The sequence below is a fragment of the Polistes fuscatus genome, unplaced genomic scaffold, assembly GCF_010416935.1.
Source record: "Polistes fuscatus isolate 324 unplaced genomic scaffold, CU_Pfus_HIC Scaffold4, whole genome shotgun sequence".
Taxonomy (NCBI): Eukaryota; Metazoa; Arthropoda; class Insecta; order Hymenoptera; family Vespidae; genus Polistes; species Polistes fuscatus.
In genome coordinates, this window is record NW_025113118.1 from 7,953,205 (window position 1) to 7,975,880 (window position 22,676).

The 22,676-nt window shown below is 38.1% G+C and overlaps 1 protein-coding gene across 2 annotated transcripts in view; it reads left to right on the top strand.

Annotated features, from left to right (window-relative positions):
• LOC122521467 (disintegrin and metalloproteinase domain-containing protein 10-like) overlaps positions 1-22,676 on the top strand; it is a 119,267-nt gene that overhangs the window by 34,911 nt on the left and 61,680 nt on the right. For both annotated transcript variants that reach the window (XM_043642231.1, XM_043642230.1), the window contains one exon: positions 7,134-7,255. In XM_043642231.1, the coding sequence (XP_043498166.1) occupies positions 7,134-7,255 (122 nt within the window). The remainder of the gene's footprint in view (positions 1-7,133; positions 7,256-22,676) is intronic.

Sequence of the window (22,676 nt, forward strand, 5' to 3'; positions counted from 1 at the left end):
CTTTTCTCGTATTCTAATATTCCCAGGAAATCGCGATCGATAGAAAAGGAATTTCGAGGACGACCCTCAAGGCGACATTTCTCTTTTGTACGTCGACCTAAGCAATCTGAATTCAGGAGGAAAGACGTCAACCTTCGTAGCCCTTTTTGCGTGAACGTGTGCGTGTGAGTACGAGTACAGTGCGAGTTGTATAAATGAGGTCGAGCGAAGTCATCGAAGTCGAAATACGGTACCTTAGGGATAGAAAATAGAAGGAAAGAAAGAAAGAAAGAAAGAAAGAAGAAAACAAGAGAGAGAGAGAGAAGAGTTCTTTTCGAGTAGTAAATTATCGTTGAAATACGAGAGGTGCCTTGGTGGGACACGTATTTTAAGTGGGAAAAGGGAAGAAAAATGTCGACCTTCGGCAGGAAAAAAAGCGAATGGCGTATGTATTGTGAGTGTCCTTCGTGTATCGATCCTTCAAAATGAATTGCTCTCGCTCTTTCAAACGAATTACCACCGCGTATGTTAAGTTCGCTCGCGCGAATGTCAATCACGCCGCGTGACTCCCCATTCGAAAAGGGATGAGAGAGGGTGCCCGACTCGGAAGGTAATTAATCGTGAAGCTTGCCACGAATTCGCTTCGATTGCACTCCCTCTCTCTCGTTTGCTCATTTTCTTTATTCCCTTTCATCATCGTTGCTCACTTTTCTATATTTTTTCTTTTAATAGATAAGCGTTATTAAAAAAAACCACAATGAATTTTTCATCCCCTTTCGACGATCGAAAGATTTCTCCGATCGTTTTGTTATTTATATTTATGGTTAGAGTTTTTTCTTTTTATAGCATAACCAAATTTGGCTCGCGTCCACGTCGGTGCGCGACGAATTAAAACGGAATGTTATTTATTTTAATAACATTTCTGTTTTGAAAAAATACAACGACGCGAGGCGGGAACTACGAGTGATATTTTTTCAGTCTCGCCCTTTTGTTCTTTCATCTATCCCTTCTACTCTCTCTAACAAAATATTCGCGCGAAATTGGCAACGTTCGAGACGTCGATGAACGGCTTTCCATTTGGTTGATATAAAAGACTAGATTCTAATACCTCGGGCCACTTCTCGTTATCGTTATTGCCGATGATGCGATTTAATTGGATCGCGCGCTAATGAGTTCCTTCCGATAATAATCGCTTGTTTTCTATCTCTCTTTCTCTTTCTATCCATCTACCTATCCTACTTTCATTTCTTTTTCTCATGGTAGATTTTCAAAGCAAACGATGCGATTATTACATTGAATTCTTCAATAACCACTTACGGATAGGAATTAATCCGAAAAATATATCCACGATAAACCCGAAGTAATTAGACGAGAGATTATTCTAGTCATTGAAGAACGGCCTAAGCGATTATCGCGACGACTTAATGGGACGAGATATTTTAAGAGAAAGATTATTTTTATTTCTCATTTTATTTTTATCCATTTATCTATCTATCTATCTATCTATCTATCTATCTATCTATCTCTCTGATCAATGAGAGACACGTCTACCATAGTGATCTATTGTTGGACCCTGGAGAGGCCTTGAAAATCAATTCAATTCGATTACGAAGCCAAGGAGAAGAGCATGTGTGTGCGTGCGTGCGTGTGTGTGTGTGTATATTTGTACGTACAACGTATGCTTTGTATAGAATATAATTCACGAATATATTAGTATAAAGTAAATTGAAAAAGTTGATAAAGAAAAGCTCCGTTAATTCTGCAAACAAACGATTTATTTCTTAAAATAATGATCGATTAAAATAACGACGGCAATTTGTTAAACAACGCGTCTAGATTCGTGTAGACCTGAGTTACCTCTTTCCTGACTGTATTACAAACCCTAAACGATGTTGTCGCGACCGTAAAGCATTACTCCTGCGGCTAATCTCATTTCACGACACCACGTTTTAACGTTCGAGTCCACTAATCGTATTCGCGAGCATAAAAAAAGGAAGAAAGGAGACAGAAATAGGCCAATAAAAAGTAGGCGACGCACGAGAAATTCATTTCTCAAATTCACGCGAGAAAATCGATGAGATATATCAGCGAAATCCCTTCGAAGATTTAAATCAGCGCCTTGAGGCTCGCTGGAAACGATCCAGGGGAAGGGGTGGTAATACTCTTGTCACTGAATCTTTCTGCTTTTTTTTTTTTTTCACGAAAGAAAGTACATTTTCAGAAAGGAAATAGTCACGTTCGTCAATAAAATCATATCTCCGATGCATCGAGAGTTTATTTTTTCTTTAATTTAATATTTCTTTAACAAACGTAGCATGCAACTAGATTGCAATAAGATTCATGGAAAATAGAATTTAATCTTTATAATTATAAACAAAATTCTCAATTAATGGTTGATATTTCTTCATTACAAATTGCATAAATCTCTTTATAGATACGAAAAAACATTGCGCACATCGCTGTAAAAGGGTTAAAGGTTTGATGGGACAAATAAGTTTGGGAACCTCTGATGTAAACTAAAAAAAAAGAAAAAAAAGAGCAAAAAGAGAGAAAAAAAGAGAGAGGGAGAGAACGTGAATAGTTTTTTATAAAAAATAAAAAAAAGAGAATCCTATGTGGAGAAAAAATCACACTTTTTTTCAAGCCGCTACTCGGATCCATTCATTTTCATTAAACCAATACTACGTTGGGTGTGAACAAAAAAAAGCAAAAAAAAAAGAAAAAAAAAGAGAGAAGAAAAAAAAGAAAAATAGAAAGGAGGGATGGAATAAAAGAAAAAAGGAACGACACACAACCGGTGTGTTTCAATCGTCGATGATGATTGTTCTCGATGACAAAATGTACGTACGTACGTATTCGTACGTACTCTCTTTCTCTCTCTCTCTCTTTCTCTCGTAGATTTTTATCTCTCTTGTTCCATCGTTAGTTCGATCACCCGTACGCACGTATGCACACTCGTGCAAGTTCGCAGCACGCACGCACGCACGCACGCACGCTTTCGAATTTGTCTCGATGCTCTCATCGAACGGGAATTGGATTTATGTGAACGAACACCGGAACGAGACGAGTGCGAATTTTTGTCGACGTTCACCGACAGACGAGAGATTCGATGTTCTTTTTCGACGAGACAGAAAGAGAGATGGGGGCAAAAATATATAATGGGGAGGGGTAAAAAGGATAAGGGATGGAATGGGGAAAGTGAAATTCGTCGTTCATTCATTCATTCGTTCGTTCGTTCGTTCGTTCGTTCATTTTATAGACATCGTTCGAGTGAACAAATTTATCGAGTCGACATGATCGACTTTAACGAAATGAAAAGAAAGAAAGAAGAGAAGAGAAAAGAAAAGAAAAGGAAAGAAAGGAAAAGGAAAAAAAGAAAAAACAGAGAGACGGAAAGAGAATAAGAACGCAAAGCCTTTAAATTCCCTCGTCGAGACTTAACGAAAGAAGAAGGAGTAAAAGAAGAGGAAAAATAAGACTTAACACCTAACATGTCCAGACGCCATTTGTCCGATGAAGACGCAGTACCTCTAATAAAGAATCGTGTCGGCGTAACGAACAATTAGCGAAGAAGCAGACGGCTCTGAAGGGAGTTTCCTCGGCCACATTCGACGCTTCAACGTCGGAAGAAAATCGATATCCTCCTGAGAGAGGAATAACCAAGAAAAACGGACATTAACTCCCTTCCCCTTAGACTCCAGTACTCCTACAACCTTCACTTTACACGCGTACCCACACACGCGTTTCTTTCTTTCTCTTTCCCTATCCCTTTCCCTATCCCTTTCCCTATCCCTTTTCTTCATCTCTCCTTTATTCGCGAAGATCCTTCTATCGTAAGTATTCACTTTCGTAGCCATTGGAAATGACTACTTTCAATCCCCGAAAGCAACCCTTTCATTACGCGCAGACAGTAAAGTTCATTTAACTAGAGCGTTGAAAAATTCAAAATATTTCCAACTACCCTTTTTTTATCGTTCAAATATATCGAGATATTTTCTATCCTTCGGTTAACAAACTAAATACATCTGAAATGACTAGCTTTAAATGTATAACAAGATTCTTTTTATAAACTTTCCTTAAAACGTCTAGTTGTTTCGGATAAAACCTAGATTTGCCACGATTTAACTAAATTGTACAATTTGACGCAGACATACGTATAAATAAAATAATAGTACATAGAGAAGGAAAGAGAGAGAGAAAGAAACATATAGGAATCAAGTCTCGTCTACCATTTCTTTCGGTCGACGTTGACGTTAACAAGGCGTAGAAAAAATTGATATGAAGTAGCGTCGTCCGATACAAAAGGGAGATTAAAGTGAGATTAAATCGAATATGAGAGCAAGAGAGTATACTGAAAGAGCTTTCTCTTCTCGGTACTTGTTCCGTCTATCCAACTCAAACAAGATAACTCTACATTGTTATCCCCCGGATTAAATATTTATTCGTTCGTCAAGCGTAATTACAAAGTATCGGGGAAAGAAAAAGGGCTTATGAATAAAGGGAATAACAAAAAAATCTCGAGTGTAACAAAATTTAAATAATTTTCTACGATTAATGAGTATTTTCTTTTTATCTGAGGGACAATCGTGCAGATAAATATCAGCTTAATGTGATATCGAATGAGATAAAAGATAAGAAAAAAGGAACAAGAAAAACCAATAAAAATCTAGATGTAACAATGATGACGATGATGATAATAGTAATAATAATAATCATAATAATAAACCCCTTACATAGGCCTAGAGTATAATAATGATAATAAAAATGCTACAATAGAACAGACCCCAAATAATACTACTCCACTTGGCTTAGGGTTGTTGCGAGTATCGTTTTATCGGTTTTAATAAAACCGAGATCATGATTTTTTGTTCAGAAAACGCAAATAATAACGATAATAGAAGATAGCGATGATTGGAACTTCTAGGATAGTCAGAAAAGTATTAAACACTGAACAATGGTATCTCATAAATCATAATAGATCTACGTGCTTGCATACTTGTTAGAATCGGTTAAATACTTACTAATATTCTTGCGCGAATGTACCAGAGACTGGAAATCTACCGAATCAAAGATCTCGCGGAACCCGGATTATAATGATAATAAATGCAATAATAATAAAATAATAATAATAATAGCAATGCGAAACCCGCGAATCCATCATCGAGCTCGTAATTACATAGCGATTCTGCGGTAATTAATTGCGAGTAGTAGTGTCATGGCTGCGGGCGACTTCGATATCGCCTACGGGAAAGTCCGTGTACTTCCTAATTAACGAGACGATATTTTCTGTTGATGTACGCAGCTCTGTTTCTGGTATACATACAACGACGACAGTTTCAGTTTCTCCAAAATCTAATATGAAAATCATCTACGTGATTATTTCTCCTTTTCGCGAGTTTGACTAATACAAATCCTTTCCGTGCAGATATTTGATATAGCAATTTAATACGCTACAATTTTAAGTAATTTAATATTTATTTATAAAGTAATCAAACAAAATTTCCAGAGAATTCGATTATTTCGGTCGACCTTACAAAAATAGATGCCGATTTTGATGCAATGAATTTAATTGCTGTTACACGTAATACATTGTCTTCGTAAAAAGTTTAATATCGTCTTTTTATACGAGTCACTTTTCTACGAAACCTTCTCATACATAGCTGACATTTCCAAAGAGGTCATTTTTTACCGTCTCTCCATAGTCAACAACACAGGGTGTTTTTTTCCCCCCCCCGGAGGGAACACCCATCCACTACTACGAACCGTGCATATCGTTGCTCGAATTTAGTAATCAAACGAGAATTAGTTTATCCAACTTGACTAGACCGTTAATTAGTTTAACGATTGGTTAATTTTAATGAGATTTAAAAAAAAAATATGAGAAAATGTGCGTAGAAAAATATGTAGGATTACGTTAAAATGTGAACAGTGTTTCTCGTGAAGATCGTAGAGAACGAGTACGTTAGTCAAATATGAAATGCAGGAAACATAGAGATTCCGTGCTCGTACGATGAATGGAAACGAGAATATGTATCTCGTGCGTGGCAGTAATTTGATGAGAAGGGAAGCCGCCGAACCAAAGCCAGCCCTTTCACCGACAATTAACCGAAAACATCGTTCATACGGCCTAGCCCGAGGTCATTACCGATAATTTCATTACGCGTCTACTAGCTTCGACATAGGCAACGCATAGAAGTACAGGTAGAGAGAAAGAGAAATAGGGAGAAAGATAGAGAAGGACAAACAGTCAATAATTGTTTCAACATCGTCCCAGTCATCTTTACTAATTCGCGAATGTAATGAAAATTATAATGATAATGATGACTATAATTTTGCAATAAGGCATGCATTTGCCTTTAATGAAAAGCTTTTCTCCATCTCCCCTCTCTAATTTTGTCTATCTTTCTCGACATTTTTTTTGTCAAGTTGACGACAAAAAAAAAAAAGTACAATAAATTTTCCGTGCCTGAAGATGCAAAAATCCGTAATGAGGGAATATTTAATTAGCTAGTAAATGTTGGACGAAAAATAATATATAACACGCTCGGTTGAATATTTATTTAATAAGTTGTCATCGCGTTGGATGACAAACAAACAAATGCTCGACAGTGTTCCCTTTCGCAAATAGATGTGTATCTTCTTCTATACGTATATACGTATATATCTGTGGGTATTTCGAGTGAACGATATCGCATTAATTATGTTGCTAGCATAGTGATACGCTCGTGTGGCTGCCCGCACGGTTCATAGATAGTCGGATTACAGGGTCGCCAATATTGATTAATTGACTATCTCTTCGTCTTCGTGTTTCCTTTATGTTACCTACGAGTTATCTATCTTCCTATACTGCGACCCACCCGCTTTTCTTTCTTGATCGAATGATATGTCTTACAAATGATTACTTAATAATGTTTATTATCAATTAACGCGGAAGATTACAAAATTGTAATTCCAGTTAAATGGATAGGCTAATCAATAACGCGTGTCGCTTTTTGTAAATTATTAAATACAATTGATTAGACAAAGTACCGTTAAATTTCTACCGAAATGAATAAAATTCTAAAAGAGAGAAAATATTATGTTATAAGAAAAAGAAGCTCCATCATAATTGTTTTTCGGTCCGAATATATTTCTTATGTTTATTTTTATTTCAGAGAGTTTAAGATGAGACTCGTAAGAGACACCAGCCTCTTCCACGAAGATACAATTTTCGAAGGATCGAACGACCGAAATATTGCCTTCGATCCTTCTCACGTATACAGCGGCACGTTGGAGGGTAAGTGAACGTAAATATATATACGTATATTCATGCATAGACACACACGCACAACAATATTCTTGATCCTACTCAATAACCTTTGTTTAACAATTTTACGATGCGGATTCAATAGTTTATGGGAAAGCGTTATAATAATTCCACGCGATTACGATCGATAAAGTTTCCCATCGTATAGGAAAGAGAGAGGGAGAAACACAGCGCGATGAAGAAAAGTTCATCGATTATCTGGAGGATACACAATGCACGCTGGTATCGAATTTTCATAAGGTTCTCGTTTATAGGCTCATTAAAATCCTACGCTCCAGAGAAGATACGCGCTCGGATAAAATTCAAATTTCTATTGCGAGCCGCCGCCGGTGTTTCGTTTCTCTAAATAATAAAATAGAAAAAAAAAAAAGGAAAAAGAAAAAAAGAGAAAACAAAAAGGAATAAGAAAGGGCTCGAGTAAAAATTCAAATACAAACAAATCGATTTGACGTGGGATCAGAGCAACGCGAAGAGAACGAAAGGCAAGTGAAGTGAAAGAGTTTGCCGATATTAAGTCACGGGTTAACCGTTCGCCACCCAACCCCCGTCATCCCCCGTTGGTAACGCGCATGCTCGCGTGCATTAAACCGCAAAGGCACAAAGAGCGTCTCTCCATCTCCGTACGGAAATACGATCAAAGGAAAACCCCATTGGTTTCTTTTTACCACTCCCTATAGCACTAGATAGGTAGACTCGAGTTTCCCCCGTTATACTTTCCTTCGATTCCTTGTTTCTTCGTTTCTCAAGATTTTTCTGACCTCCGAGTACACCGTTCCCTTTTTTATATTTGTTACCATCGTCCCTTACTATTTCTCAGTATCGATACACGCTGGTGCTCGTACAGGGACCAACTGGGTTATTGGATGGTTTCCAATATGCCGGCGTTGCTATGCTCGACCACCACCGACGACCACTTTATGCCGGAGATCGCTATAACTCGTACATTTTTTACGGCACACTGAGTGGTATCGAGAGCCAAAAATGGTTAGACGAGGACGGCGACGGCGACGATGGCGACAGTCGGCGAAAGGAAACCAACCACCGCTAGTTTTTTTTTGCCCGTGGCCCTTCGATCCGAAACCAAACTTTATCCGTTCGATTTTGGCTCGGATCTGAGCTATATTACGCGAAAACGAAACGAGATTAGTGGAAGGGCGAATGACATAATCATAATGTTTCAACGAAACATTCTTTTTTCTTTCTTTTTTTTATTAATCGATACAAAAGTCGACCAAATTTCCGAACGAAGAAATAACGAAAAGGAGAGGAGATCAATTTTCAGTTATAAAAAAACCGATACCTGGTCAGATCGTCAGAAAAGTATCGAAACGAGAATCCTTTGAATTCGTCGTATTTTTGGTACGGCTTAATCACCCTTATGGAAAGACAAAACGATGAGTCCTTCTTTTCTTTTTTTCCTTTTTACCTCTGTGTTTGCTTTGTTTCTTTTTACTTATTCAGAAATAACTATTCGGGTTCGTTCGAAAAATAATGAAGAGATGGATAGCAAACTATGTGGTAGCGATTTCTTCAGTGGTACGAATCAATATTCGATCGGACTCCGCGAAGAGAAATTGGAACGATAAATGTGAATTTTGTGGGTGAAAAATAATTAAGTATTTTCTCGTCAACGTTTAGTCTCGTGACCAGATTATCTCGAACACATCATAATTGAATCTTCTCTATAATTATCATATTCCCTTTGTCAAAATAACAAAGAAACATAAATTCAGTTGATGCGAATTGTTGGAAAAGAGATACGAGAAGTAGAAATTGTCAAGTGGTTATGTTCGATACGCGATCAGACCAGGGAATATACGTTCAGATGCCAAAGTAGACGAAAACGTAGATATATTTCGTAAAACCCATAGGGAACGATTTAGACTTTGCGTCCATTTCTTCCAGACGGTGTACAGATCGAGAAAAAACATTTCCAAAGTTGGCTTGTACTTTGGAAAACTCGTACGAGTAGTACGTGCTTACGTGCGTGCCTGCGTGCGTGGATCTCCACAATTGATTATGCGCAAAAGTCGACGAGAAAGTACTTTTCTTCTTCTTCTTCTTCTTCTTCTTCTTTACGTACCACGTATATAGAAAGAAAGAAGAAAAGAAAGAAAGGAAGAGAAGGAACATACGAGAATCGACATGAAATTCAATGAATCGAGTTTTGCGGCACGAGAAGTAAGTTTCGTCGGGGAACACGAAAAAGCTCGCAAAAATGTGACTCGATCGTGGATGGAAGAAAATAAGAAAAGGAATGAATTGGGTATGAAAGAGAGAGAGAGAGAAATAAGGGAATGGAATGAGGATTAGAAAGCAAAGAAAAATCCAAAATCTCCCACGAGTATAACACATTATCATAGGAAACATCGTGACAAGGTATAAAAAAATAAAACGAACACGAATGTCCCGGTGGTACTCGCTTAATGTGACTTCCCTTCGCCCCTTATCCCTTTAAAGCGCCACCCTATTCACCGCATGCTTGTTCTTTTTCTCTTACTCTTCCGTATAGATATATCGGCGCGTTTTCAAAGAGGAAAATTATCGGCAATGGGATGACAATCATTCTTTGCGAATTCTCGTGTTCCTTTGAACTAAAACGCGTCGAAACGCATTTCAATTTTTCTTTGATTTTTGTTGTCATCGGTGTCATTGGTTAAGCTATTCGACAAAGGTAACTACTACTACTACTACTACGATAGGAAGAAGTAAAGGAAGACAAAAACAATATCGTACTAAAAACGTCCTTTTCATTTAGCCCATTCCCGTCTTTACCTTTGTTCGCGATCTAACGAAGACGACGATATCAGCTAAGATATTTTCTACGTCTTCTTCTTCTTCTATTACTACTTGGAACGGTTTATCAGGATTTTAGCCTCGTTTCGAAAGTGGATCATCGATATCTAGGAGCGATATCGAAAGAGAATCGACCAAAGTATTATACCAGTCAATGTTCTTTCTTCCTCTATCTCATCCTTCGACGACAAAGGGAAAACCATTTCGTTTCCATCTTTTAACAGAGGAATAATCGGAGAGCTATAAGGAGAAGGAGAAGAAATAGTAGGATAAGAGAGGAGGAGAAGGAAGAAGAAGAAGAAGAGAGTAGTACTATACGAAGACGATAGTAGGTAGCTACATAAAACGAGCGTATCTCAAACGAACCACGAATTTTCTTCCTTTGGCCAAATCGTGGATCGGAACGATAAACTCCAAAGTAACGAGAGCTAGACGATATTTTTTTTTCTCTTTTTACTCGCGAATAAGTACACGAATCAGTTGGTCTCTCTCTTGCCCTCTCTTTCCCTCTTTGAAGTTAGATCCAAACAGCTACTTTGCAATCACCTTTCGTCCTCGAAGCTCACCGGAGCCCAATTTTAATCATCTAAAAGATGTGGAAGGAAGGAAGGAAGGAAGAAAAGAAGGGACGGACTGGAACGTCACTTACGAGGAATTGCAATTTTCTCTAAAGATCCCTGACGCGAAAAACGGAGAGAGAGAGAGAGAGAGAGAGAGAGAGGGAGAAGGGAACTTTTGAAAGAGGGAGAGAAAAAAAAACAGACAGACGAAGCGGTTTCTCGACCCGCAGCAAGCCAGGACTGACGGCCGAGATTTTCGCGCCGGGTCGTTTGTCGAAACCAATTTCCATTCCCTTTTTCCCTGTCATCTATTTTCCCATGCGTGAACTTTAAATAAATAATCAAACAATACTATTTTTACGACGAAAGAAAGTAACAATGTTATTGTTAATAAAATAGAAAGGGTTTACCGCGAAGCTTCCTTTTTTTTTCTTTTTTTATATTAGGTTCGAATAACGTAGAAATGGAGGGAGAGGGGATGGGGTGGTTGTAAATGTGCGCGCGTGTAAAATCTCACGAATAAATCCGTCGGTATCGCTTTCCACGGGACACCTTGTTACAAACGCTCTGACCTAATTACTTCGCTCTCCTGTCTACCTTTCCCTTCGCCTCTCTCCTCCCTTGATACCATATAGTATATACTATCTCATTTCACGTTAAAAGAGGCAAAGAGAATGGCATAGCACGAATTTTGCCCGCGGATCGACTGCTCGAGCTGATGGCATATAAAGTACAATAGGTGAGAAACGAACGAACGTAGACGGAGAGACATTTCACGAGATTTCACATTTCGACACTGTATATTTCGTACGAAAAGTTAAATCGTCGGAGCACGTTGAATTACGGAATATTGTTATTTCTTCTTTTAATATTTCTTTTTCTTTTTCTCATGGATATTTTTTAGATTTTCGTTAAAGAACGACGCGTATAGGGCAAAGCGCAACGAGTTTCCTTTCCGTTCCTTTTCCTTTTTTTTTTTTTTTGGACGCGACAATTTTAATGGAAAATACTCGAGATAAGAATATCTTGATTTCCCTTTCCTTTGATTTTTCTTTTTTCCCCCTCGAAAAAGTTCGCTACAAAATTCTTTGCGATCGATAGTCCATTATATCCGCGTTCGATTACGATCAATTGTAAAAATCAGGTTTTAAAAGCTAACAAAAAAAAAAAAAGAAAAAATTGTCAATTGAACCCAAATTTAAACGTTTTGATACGCACTCGAAATTCGTTCCGTCCTTTATCCAATATGAATTTTACAATATATTATATACTAACGCGTACGTTGGCCTTTTTACGGAACGCAACAAATATAAAAATATCTCCTCCTCTGGAGTATTAAAAGTTTCGTTATACAACCACCGACCTCCCATTTGTCCGCGTATAAATAGCTAGCTACCTATACACAAATGTACACTTACGCGGGTGTGCGGCATTTAAAAATAAATCGCGCAAATATTAGTGGCACCAGACGAACGCGAGTCCGTCGTTATTGTAGAATATTATATTCTTACCAAGCCGCAGTTGGAAAATCGACGAGCGAACATATTTTGCGTAAAGGGCCAACGGATCCGGTTCACGTATATAAAGAGAACAAGCGAAATTCATGCGTTTTTCGCTTTAATAACTCCGAATCAACGTTTTTACAGAGAGACGACCGATTACGAATTTTTCGCCGGAAAGTTATGCACCTACAAATCGGGAAACATTTAATTCCTATGGAAAGGAAAGAGAGATACGTTCGTTGTATATATAATTCCGAGAGAATCATAGAAATATAACAATAACAATAATAATAATAATAATAATGATAATCGTCGAGGCATAGAGAAATTCAGCGCGTATTTATTCGCGAAATAAGCCGATCCGATTTTACTTTACGAAATTATTGCACCGAAATAATTGCAAACTGTCGAGGTAAAAAAAAAGTGAAAAGCGAGAAGGAGAGAGAAAAGTAAAAGAAAGAAAGAGAGAGAGAGAGAACGTCTTGCGACAAAAACCAACTTCTCCAATTAGCGACGAAGGGTAGAAACGGAGAGGAGCCGCGATGGAAGAAGAGTCCTGTATAACAACATCGATGAGATTACAATGGTTCTTAAAAGAAAGAGATGAAATGAAAAAGAAAGAAAGAAAAAGAGAAAGAGAGAAAGAAAGATGAAAAGTAGAAAAGAAAGAGAGACGGAAAAAGAGACTGTTGCCTTTGAGAGGGTCGCTCGTCTCTTTCGTTATGAATGAATCCAGCAATGAGTTGGCACGGCACCAGAGGATTTCCAGGTGGTCGCGAAATTAAGCTCGGCCTCGTTCACCCCCTCAGTTCACCTCATTCTATTCCACAGCCCGTAAACCCTCTTCCCCCTTTCCGCTATCTAGCTATACACTACTACGAAAGCCGAGGCTGGCTGCCTGCAATCTATGCCTCGGTGAATTTACTGGCCCCTACTGCAATGACACCGAGCAACCTGCGGACTCTCCTCCTCCCTCTCTATTTCTCTTGCTCCCTAGGCACCACCATTACCGTTCCGACCACTAACCGGTAGCCTTTTAGCCTCGCCAATGTCACTAGGGATTTCACTAGACCGTTTCTCCGCGGATATATAATTTGTCGAAGCTCTGCCAAACTCGTCTACTGCCGTCGTGGTCTATTGAATTGGACTTTTCCTCCCTCTCTCTCTCTCTCCCTGCTTCCCTTGCAAAATACATACCGATAGATCGATTTATTTATTTTTCTTTTTAAGAAATTTATTATTTTTAGTATGAAGTAATCGCGCGAGGTTTTTACGTTTGTTAATTGTTACACCTAATAAAACGATTAAAAGATTCCACGTGTAAAAGTAAACTAGAGATACACGATTATTCTTCTTAAGAGAAAACTTTCCCTTTTCCCGAATAATCGACTTTCGATCGGTGTCTATCTAGAGTAACTTTGTTCACGGTTACGACCTGACACGTATTACCCAACGTTCGCATGGGTTTTCGATACCAACGAGAGAAGATCGATAAATTGTCCAACGGAGAAATGAAGGAGGAAACGGGGAAGATGGGGTAGAGGGATTGGACAGAGCAGAGAGAGAGAGAGAGAGAAAGAAAAAAGGTAGAGAAAAAAAGTCAGCTTTAAAGGGAATCTAACAGGAAGGACCGTCGAATTATCGACCTTATCTACTTAAACGTTATTCACTCGACGGTGTTCTCGCATCGTTAAGAAAGGTCCATTTGGGTAATTAAGGATGTATCCTGGCAGACTCTACTTAAGTGCCGATATATCATTGCGAACGTTCCTTCCCTCTCCCCCTCCCCCCCCCACCCTTCTCTCTAATACACACACTTTGTTTTTCTCATCTTTTTTCTCTCAACTTAATACCTACTACTTCCAATAGCATAAGAGAAAAAAAGGGGAGAAAGGGGAAAAGGGCAAAAAAAAACTGGAGAAGAAGAGAAAGAAAGAAGATGGGAGAAAAGGAAACTCGGGTCGTTCCGGAAACAAATTTCTTCCTTTTGAAGTAGGAGGATGTAACAGCTGGTGGTAACAGGATAATTACTCCTTAGCATTTCACGCTTCGCCGAATATCACGGCGCATTATGCGTCCCTACTTTAATGCTCCCTATCCCTTTTCCTATCTCAACTCCATTTCTCTTTATCTTTCCTCGAGATAGATCGATCGATAAAAACTTGACTATTGGGAAAATTCGAAGGATCTGCGTACGTAGAGAGATAGGCCGAACAAACTACTCTCTTCTAGTTTCTACTTTTCTATTATCGCAAAGTAGTTCATCAAAGAATGACTGAAAGCGAAGAACGGGGAAAGAGAAAGATCATAGTCATCGCACGGAAAACAAATTTTCCTTTTCCCTCTGCAATGGTAACAACTCCGGTATTGCTCTTTGACAAACAGGAGACCCGCTGTTTTCGAAGGAACAAAGAGAGAAAGATACTCTCGGTGGAGCTCGAACGGAAGTCGAAGACAAGTTTCCGACTTCGTTACGAGATACGTATGTAATACGGAATATATTACGAGCTAGTCGCCACTTATTTGTCTCTCCTTGGCTACCAAACAAGTACCATTCTACCAACGACGAATTTTATTCTACGTCAAATGAAACTCCTCTATCCCAGTAATATATATTTCTTTCTTATATACCCCATTTTCTTATCATATTTTTCCTCGTCTTTTATCTTTTTATCTTTATTCTTTTATTTTCGGGGTGAAGGATTCCTAATGGAAATATGATAGATTGGAAAAAAAAAAATAAGAGAAGAAGAAGAGGACAAAAAAATGAGAAAGAGAAATATAAAAGTTTCGAGGTAATGATTTCGAAACTCAATGGTATTTTGCTTATTAGCACGAAAGAAAGAGAGAGAAAGAGACAGATAGCGTAGTTCAACCATGGCAATCGGAAAATTGAGCTCATCGAATACACCTCAGCACAATTAATTAAAGCAAACGAAGTAGCATCAAGTGAAGGAGAGAATGGGAAAGACAGAATAATATGTACGTCAAACATTGTTATAAAAGAAATTCAATTAACGACGCGACGTTAATGGTCAAGCGTTAATTATTTAATCGAACTCATACATAATATCTCACAATTCGTATTCTATTATTTAAAGTTCAAAATATACGTGTACTGTATACGTATAATATATGGGCACGGAAATACAACGACAGATAGATGGAAAGAAAGGAAAAGATAACGAAGGGAAGGCAACTCTCTCGAATGAATTTGAATTTTTTTCATAATTTTACGCCAAGATGGGATCGTCAAGACGACGACGACTACGACGACGACGACGACGAATGAAATCTTCGTTGAATTTAAAGTAAAAGCAAATAGAATCTACGTCGAACGTTTCTCCTCTACTTCTTCCTTCTTCTTCTTCTTCTTCTTTTTTCGAGTAAAATTTAAGAAAAAATATTAAGTCTTTCTCCTTTTCTTTCTCGACGCTAAATTTTTTTTTCTCTCCTTTAACAAAACATTTTTGAAGGAAAGAAAAGAGACGAGAGAGAGAAATAGTGCCCTATGAACGCGAAACGCCGCCAATTTGTTTTCATTTACGCGCCTAATTTGAAATTTATGCTCGTGCACGCGAAATATATATACACATACCTCTATATATATAACTTATGCTTTACCTTTAGTACTCTACTTTCATCATTACGTAATAATCCTTTGAACGTGTCTAGTTCACGAAAATGAACATTCGTGTTGCTTTAAAGTGTAAGAAATATTCAAATTTTAAAGAGATAAATGCATCGACCAATTAAATATGTTTCCATGAGTAATATATAAAAAAAAAAAAAAAAGAGAAAAAAAAATAGTAGAAAAATAGAAGAAATTATTTAAGAAAGAAACTTATTTTCTATTCTTTTATTTTCTCGTATTAATCGCCGATAAAGTAGCATACTTTTTCATTTGGAAAAGTACAGTTAGAACGAAGAAAGAATTATATTTCCTTTCTCGTTTATTTTTAGAAACGAAAGAAGTAGAAGAAGTAGAAGAAGAATAAGGGGCTGTGCAAAAGGTTGGTCGGATTTAATGGGGTATAAGGGAGTATAAAAATGATGTCGCGATGAGGAAGGGGAGCGCCATGAGATATGGTCAGCCTAGTGCGGTATTTCATTCTAATGGCCAGATGTTGTCGCCTCTCGTCTACCACTTTGTCTTAGAGAACACGTGACGGTTCCCTTCTCTCGATTCTAACTCTCCGAGTACCGCGTGTGTTTGCTTCGCAAAAGAGAGTGAGAGAGAAAGCTAAAAGAAATTCATTACCCTCGCTCCAGCTAATATATCGACCATGTCACATTCTAATCCGTCCACGTAAACGAATCTATCGTCTAAATCGTTCTTGATACTAAAACGAAACGAATCCCCCACCACCCGGCCACCCGCTTAGTTATTTCGCCTAAGACTACTATTATGCTTTTTTTGACGAATTAAGCATTTGAATTGGAGCGAAGATCAAGCGACTACTACTAGAAACGATACAGGGTAGTTAGGAGAAATTAGACGCGGCTAACTGGCTTCACATGGTCGTCCCTCGTAACTCGACCAGGGAATATAAATTAAACGTCGCGCATTTACCCGCCTACCAAACGAGCCCGAGAGAGAGAGAAAAGTTACCAGGCAGAGAATAATAAATTGTAGCAAAAAGCGGGCGCGACCACTTACGGTATAACGCGTACACACATAGATGGTACCTGGCCGACAGTAACGTAAAACTCGCGGCAGCCACTCCGAAAAGGGACTCTTTCAAAAGTTTATAATTGCATCCGGCGCGCGGAGATGGCGGAGGTCGCCCGTATGTCTCCGTTCCGCTTTCGTAGATCCGCACACGGTTGAATGGGTAGTTTAGGACAATGCGTGAAAGATAATAGAACGCGTCCTTTTATTCTGATCCTAAAGTATAAAGATACCTACTGCATTCGCTCGCGCTTTGGATGACTCGTTAACCCTCCCAAAGAAATTCTCTTCCCTCGTTTATAATAGCCTTTCTACCTACCAACGCATACCAATGCACCTACCTACTTACACCTACGTACCTAACTACCAAGATAGAACCAACGTATATACGTCAACGTGATCTCTCTTTTATTATCCGTTATATTTTCTAATGAAGACAAAAAGAAGAAGAAAAGCGCGAAACAAGGAAAATATCGAAACGTTAGCCCGATTACTTAACGACGCGCTAGATCGATTTTCGAAAACGATTAAAGACGCATCGCGGAGGTGCGTTACTCTATTTCGATCGGTAGGCGTAAATTTAGCTCAACGTTTACGCTTGGCGACTCCTTTTGATCGAGGCCCAGATAATTTCATCTCCGACCGATTCTCCTCGATTAATTTGCTCGAACGATAGATGGATATCGTAGCAGCTACGTAAATATCTACGTATATCGATACCGAACGAACGAACGTATATACATATGATCGTTAATAAACACGAACGCACACGACTATGCATGCTTGATATCGCAAATTGAAATTTCTCTATATTTTCGATGACGAAATTCAAAGAGATTCCAAGCTTATATGCAAATTTCCCTGGTCCGATTAATAATAAACGCGAGAATACGATTCCGTATGGTTAAATATTTATGAAAATTTCGAGATATCATTTTGTTTCCATCTCGATATTGTAGATTAAACTTGGCGGTCTATTGTATATTTATACGTATTATATATATATACGTTATACTGCTTATGCAGCTTTTCCAAAGTTATACTACTGAAGTGAGCTTGGTCGTAAATTGGCGTGGTTTCGTAACAATAGAGATAGATAGAAAAACACAGAGAGAAAGAGAGAGAGAGACTGGAAGATATAATACGAAATGTAGCTTCTCCGGAAATATCATATCGAGTGAAAATTCACCATCCACGAATATTCCTCGTCCTCGTCTTCGTCATCGTCGTCGTCGTCGTCGTCGTCGTCGTCGAGCGATCTCAAGCCAAGCGTTAAACGTCACCTATTAAGGCGACCCTCGAGACCTTTCCAAGTAGTCGTTCGAAGAATCAATTTGTTTGAATTCATCTCCGAGATTAATCCAATTTTCCTTCGGCACGGATCCGTTTCTCTCTCTCTCTCTTTCACACTCTCCCTCCTCTCTTGGTAACACGTAATAAAAGAGTGAAGATTCTCGACGCAAGTGGAAAATTTCGAACGAATTCTACTCGGCAAGTTTTTAAGAGTTCTCGAATATATATATATCTTTCTCTCTAGTTTTTTCTTTTTCTCTATCTCGAGCAAAAAGAAAAAGTCCTTTACGTGTTTCAACTCGAGTCTTTACAAACTGTTAATACTTTATTTCCTCCATTATCTAAATTCTCTCTCCTTGATTTTATAAATAAAATCAAAATTTGCTCGACCGATGTATCCGTTAACGAGTTATCAACGTTCGTCAATCCAAAAACTTGATTTCGGCGCCGCATAAACATTTTCTTCTTAAATAAAATACTATAAGTTTGTGTATATGTTTTCAACGTGTAAAAAAGAAAAAGAAAAAAGATTTGTTTTCCATTGGAAATTGATACGAAACTAACAGGATCAAAGTCATATATTAAATTCGGTTTAGTATTCTAGTTTCCGTATCGTTCTCTTTCTCTCTTCCATCATGAATGCACACGAAATCGAACAACTTCGGCGAAACCATAAAAGACTCACTCGTGTAATCACGCATATTAACGATTGTATGAAATCCAACGCGAGAGAACATGAACGTATTTGAAAGTGGTGTAGATGAAACCTTCCCTTGGCGATAACAATGTAGAGCGCGATAATTAATTAGTAAAATCTAGCGTGAGGGCAAAACGAGAGACAGGGAGAAAGAGAATTCAAATTGATCGGTATGTCTAACATTACACAATGATGAACGCATTGGCGTTTGTATAAAGAGAATAGAGAGATACAATCCCCGCCATAAATTACAACCTGTAATTACACCCAATGATGGCACACTCCCTTCTTTCTATCTTTCTTTCTCGTTTTTTCTCTTTTATCTTTTACCCATTTACTAATGAAAGTGCAAACCATGTAAAATTTCAACTATTGACCACGAGCAATGTACATAATTTATGGAGGTATCCAAAACATCATCGCAATTTACGAAATTTCGACTTCCCGTTCGACTCGTTTAATAGTCATAGAGTTACCGCCATACAAATCGTTTCATTTTTACTTAATAAACAAATGTACGTTACAATGAACGGCGGGGGAGGGGGAAACACGATACCCGTTAAACAGAAATTACATTTTCTATGTTCGACTAAAACGCCCTTTTCGCTCGAAATGACTTACGTAGCTTGCATAGTTTCAAATTTCATAAACAATTCGAATTGACTGGTCGTTACTCCACAAAAAGCATCAATTTTGTTTTATTATTTTCTCCGTTAGCGATTCAAGTCATTTCAACTAACGAGATGATGCTGACTCTTTCAAATGAGATTTCTCGTTGAAGAAAAAAAAAGAAATAGTATATGTATATATTGGATCGTATTTTTTCGTTCGAATTCGATCACGTTCTCGAATCGCTAAGTTTGGAACTCGTTGTTAAACCTACACACACACACACGCATATGCACACATTCGCATACGGGTATTCGTGTACAGGTACATATTCAAAAGGTCTGTGTTCAATGCTATTTGGCAAGAATTAACTGTGTTCGCACTTTTGCCATTTATCCAACAGTCTGGCTTGACGAAGGGGGAATGTTGGGGGGTATAACAAAGGATAGGGGTGGGAGTTGAAGAACACTAACACAACGAGCAGCGAACCGTGAGCTCGTTAGCGAATATATCGTTGAAAATCGTCGATCGTTCGACACGTTCTATGCCTTCCTTTATCAACCTGATGAGAAAGGGATGGAAAAAGAGAGAGAGAGGGAGGGAGAGGGGGGTTGCTTGTACGAGTGCGCGTGCGCGCATTCAACTCTCCGGTGGAACAATTTTGTAGCGTTATTAAATCAATGAACCGGATCGGTCCATTGAGCGAGATAAAAGCAAAGGATCGATGGTTTTACAGTGTTCTCCGGAGAACGTGTTAGTTACTTTCTTTATTGCTCGAGAGAGACCAGACGGCTGCTTCTATTACCGTTGCGGCTAAAGATCGAAACTTTCTATTTTTGATGCGCTTTCAAGCGTTACCGTTCTAAAAATATTTATATTTATATAGTCGAGTTGTCGACCAGTTGTCGAAGGGTCGTATCTGTGCGATAATAGGTGCCCAGTCTAACCTTATGTTACACGCGTGTTTTCATTAAACTTTCTTTGTTATAGATACATAATTACATCCTCTTTCATTTTCCAAGCCTATCCTCGCACATATATAAAAAAAAAAAAGAAAAAAGAAAATTAAGAGAATATACCAACACACTTTTCGACATAATTCACGACGAATTTTCTACAATAAAAAATGAAGGTATCACCTTACTTTAAAATTCATGGTAGACTTTTGAAATTTAGATGAAAGTTCTACGTTATAATTTGGATATTTATATTCACGGAATTGGCGATGGTAGTTTCTGGATGAGAAATTTTCGTCCGAATTTTTCCAACTCTTGATCGAGGAATAATATCGTCCGGTAGTTAAGAGATATCGGTATATGGATGATGAAGAAATATGAGAAAGAGGAAATGGTATACCTATGTGTTTGTCCGTCTTCGTATGTAGAGATTTTTCCCATTTGGTGCTCGCGAGATAAAGAGAGAGAAAGAGAAAACATTTCGTCGGGGTGCGAGCATCGGGGATTTACGATTATAATTGAGTCGACGATAAATCAGAAATGTTCGTGGTGGAATAAAGAAGAAGAAGAGAGAGAAAGAGAGAGAGGAAGAAAAAGAAAAGAAATAGGTTTTGAAATCGATCCGCCTTATATTCCTCGGACTAGAACAAGAGAGCAAAGAGAGAAAAGTTACTAAAGCTTGTAAGCGAAAGAGAGAGAAAAAAGCTTGCACGAGCGGATAAGAGAAAGAGAGAGAGAGAGAAAAAAGGAAAGTAGAATGGCATGGAGCAATTTTAAAAGTATATCCTAGAACGTTCGTACTTGTATATGTGATAAAAAGAGAGAGAGAAAAAGTGAGACAGAAAGACGGACAGAAGTGTCGCGAGGAGAGAAGGGGGAGGGTAGAAATTCACTTATTTCGAGCTTTCCGGTCGACCAGACGTGCGCGTATACGTGGGAATACTACTCTATCGTAGATACTACTATCGTGGATACTACTATCGTGTATATCCGCGAATAACACCCCTTGGAGAACAACGGACGCGATAGAAAGAGAAAAACAGAGAGAAAAGGATAGAAAGAGGAAGTATACGTCGGTACGGCGTAAATTAAAATGGTCAGGTTGGGCGACTATCTTTCCGAACCTAAAGAGAGAAAGAACGTGTGCGAAATATATATATATAAATATGTGTGTGTGTGTGTGTATATCACATGGTACCTCGAAAAAGCTTCCAATCCCCCCTCTTTCTCGGATAGACTGACGCGCTTTCGTAAAATATTTTACATGAAAATCCACTTAAGCGATGTGTACGTATGTATACGAGAAAGAAAGACAGCACGAAGAGGATCGTTTCGACTCTCGGCGCTAATGTCCACGTCTACTCTTTTTTTTTCTCTTTCTTTCTATTTTTATTTGTTTTCTTTTTTTTTTTTTTTAATTTCTTTTTCGTCATCCAGACTCATATCTCTTCGCGCGCAACTCTTCCTTTCATTTGCCGCTCCCCGCGTTCCCGTAACGAGGATAGGAGGAAATCTGCCAAATTTTCTGTCAACATCGATTAGGTCTGTTGAAAATTGAAGGAAAATATCTGTAAGGATAGATTTGACGTCGAGAAAAAGAGAGAAATAGAAAAATATAGAGAATTTTGTCGAGATAACTCAACAAAATATGTACCTGACAATCTATTAAAACTTCAATCACATTTTTCCAAAGGATTTTCCATTATACGCGTTTAATACGATAAAAACTTAACTATAGAAAAATATTTGTATATTACTTGTATAGAATAAACAATGAAACTGACTGAACTGTCGGATAATACGTATTATTTTATCAAAAAAGGGAATGAGAAAATATTGATAAAAGATAAAAAGCAATAATTTCTTCGCTATCCACCACCTTATCCCTCGATCCCTATTTCTTCTTTTTTCCTTTTACGCAATTTCTTTTCCTAGTTCGATTTACCGGAAAACGATACATTTCATTTTCTTCGATCACGTGGCGAATTAATCGACATCTTTCTTATTCTTTTCACAATCAGTATAAAAATCGATTTCAGTTTGTCGGAAAAAGATCACTTTTCTCCTCCTCCTCCCCCTTCTTTTTTCCTTTTTTTCTTTCTCAAATCATACTCGTCTTTCCGTTACCATTCCTTAAGGATGAATCTCTCGGTAAGAACAACAGAAACAGCAGCAGCTTTGTAAATTTGATCGACAGATTCCTTTCGAACTTGGAATATAACTCGAGCAATCAAGCATTCGTTCGTTCGTTCGCTCGTCTTTATTAGACCAACGACCTAACTTCTCTCATTTCCTTTCCTTTCCTT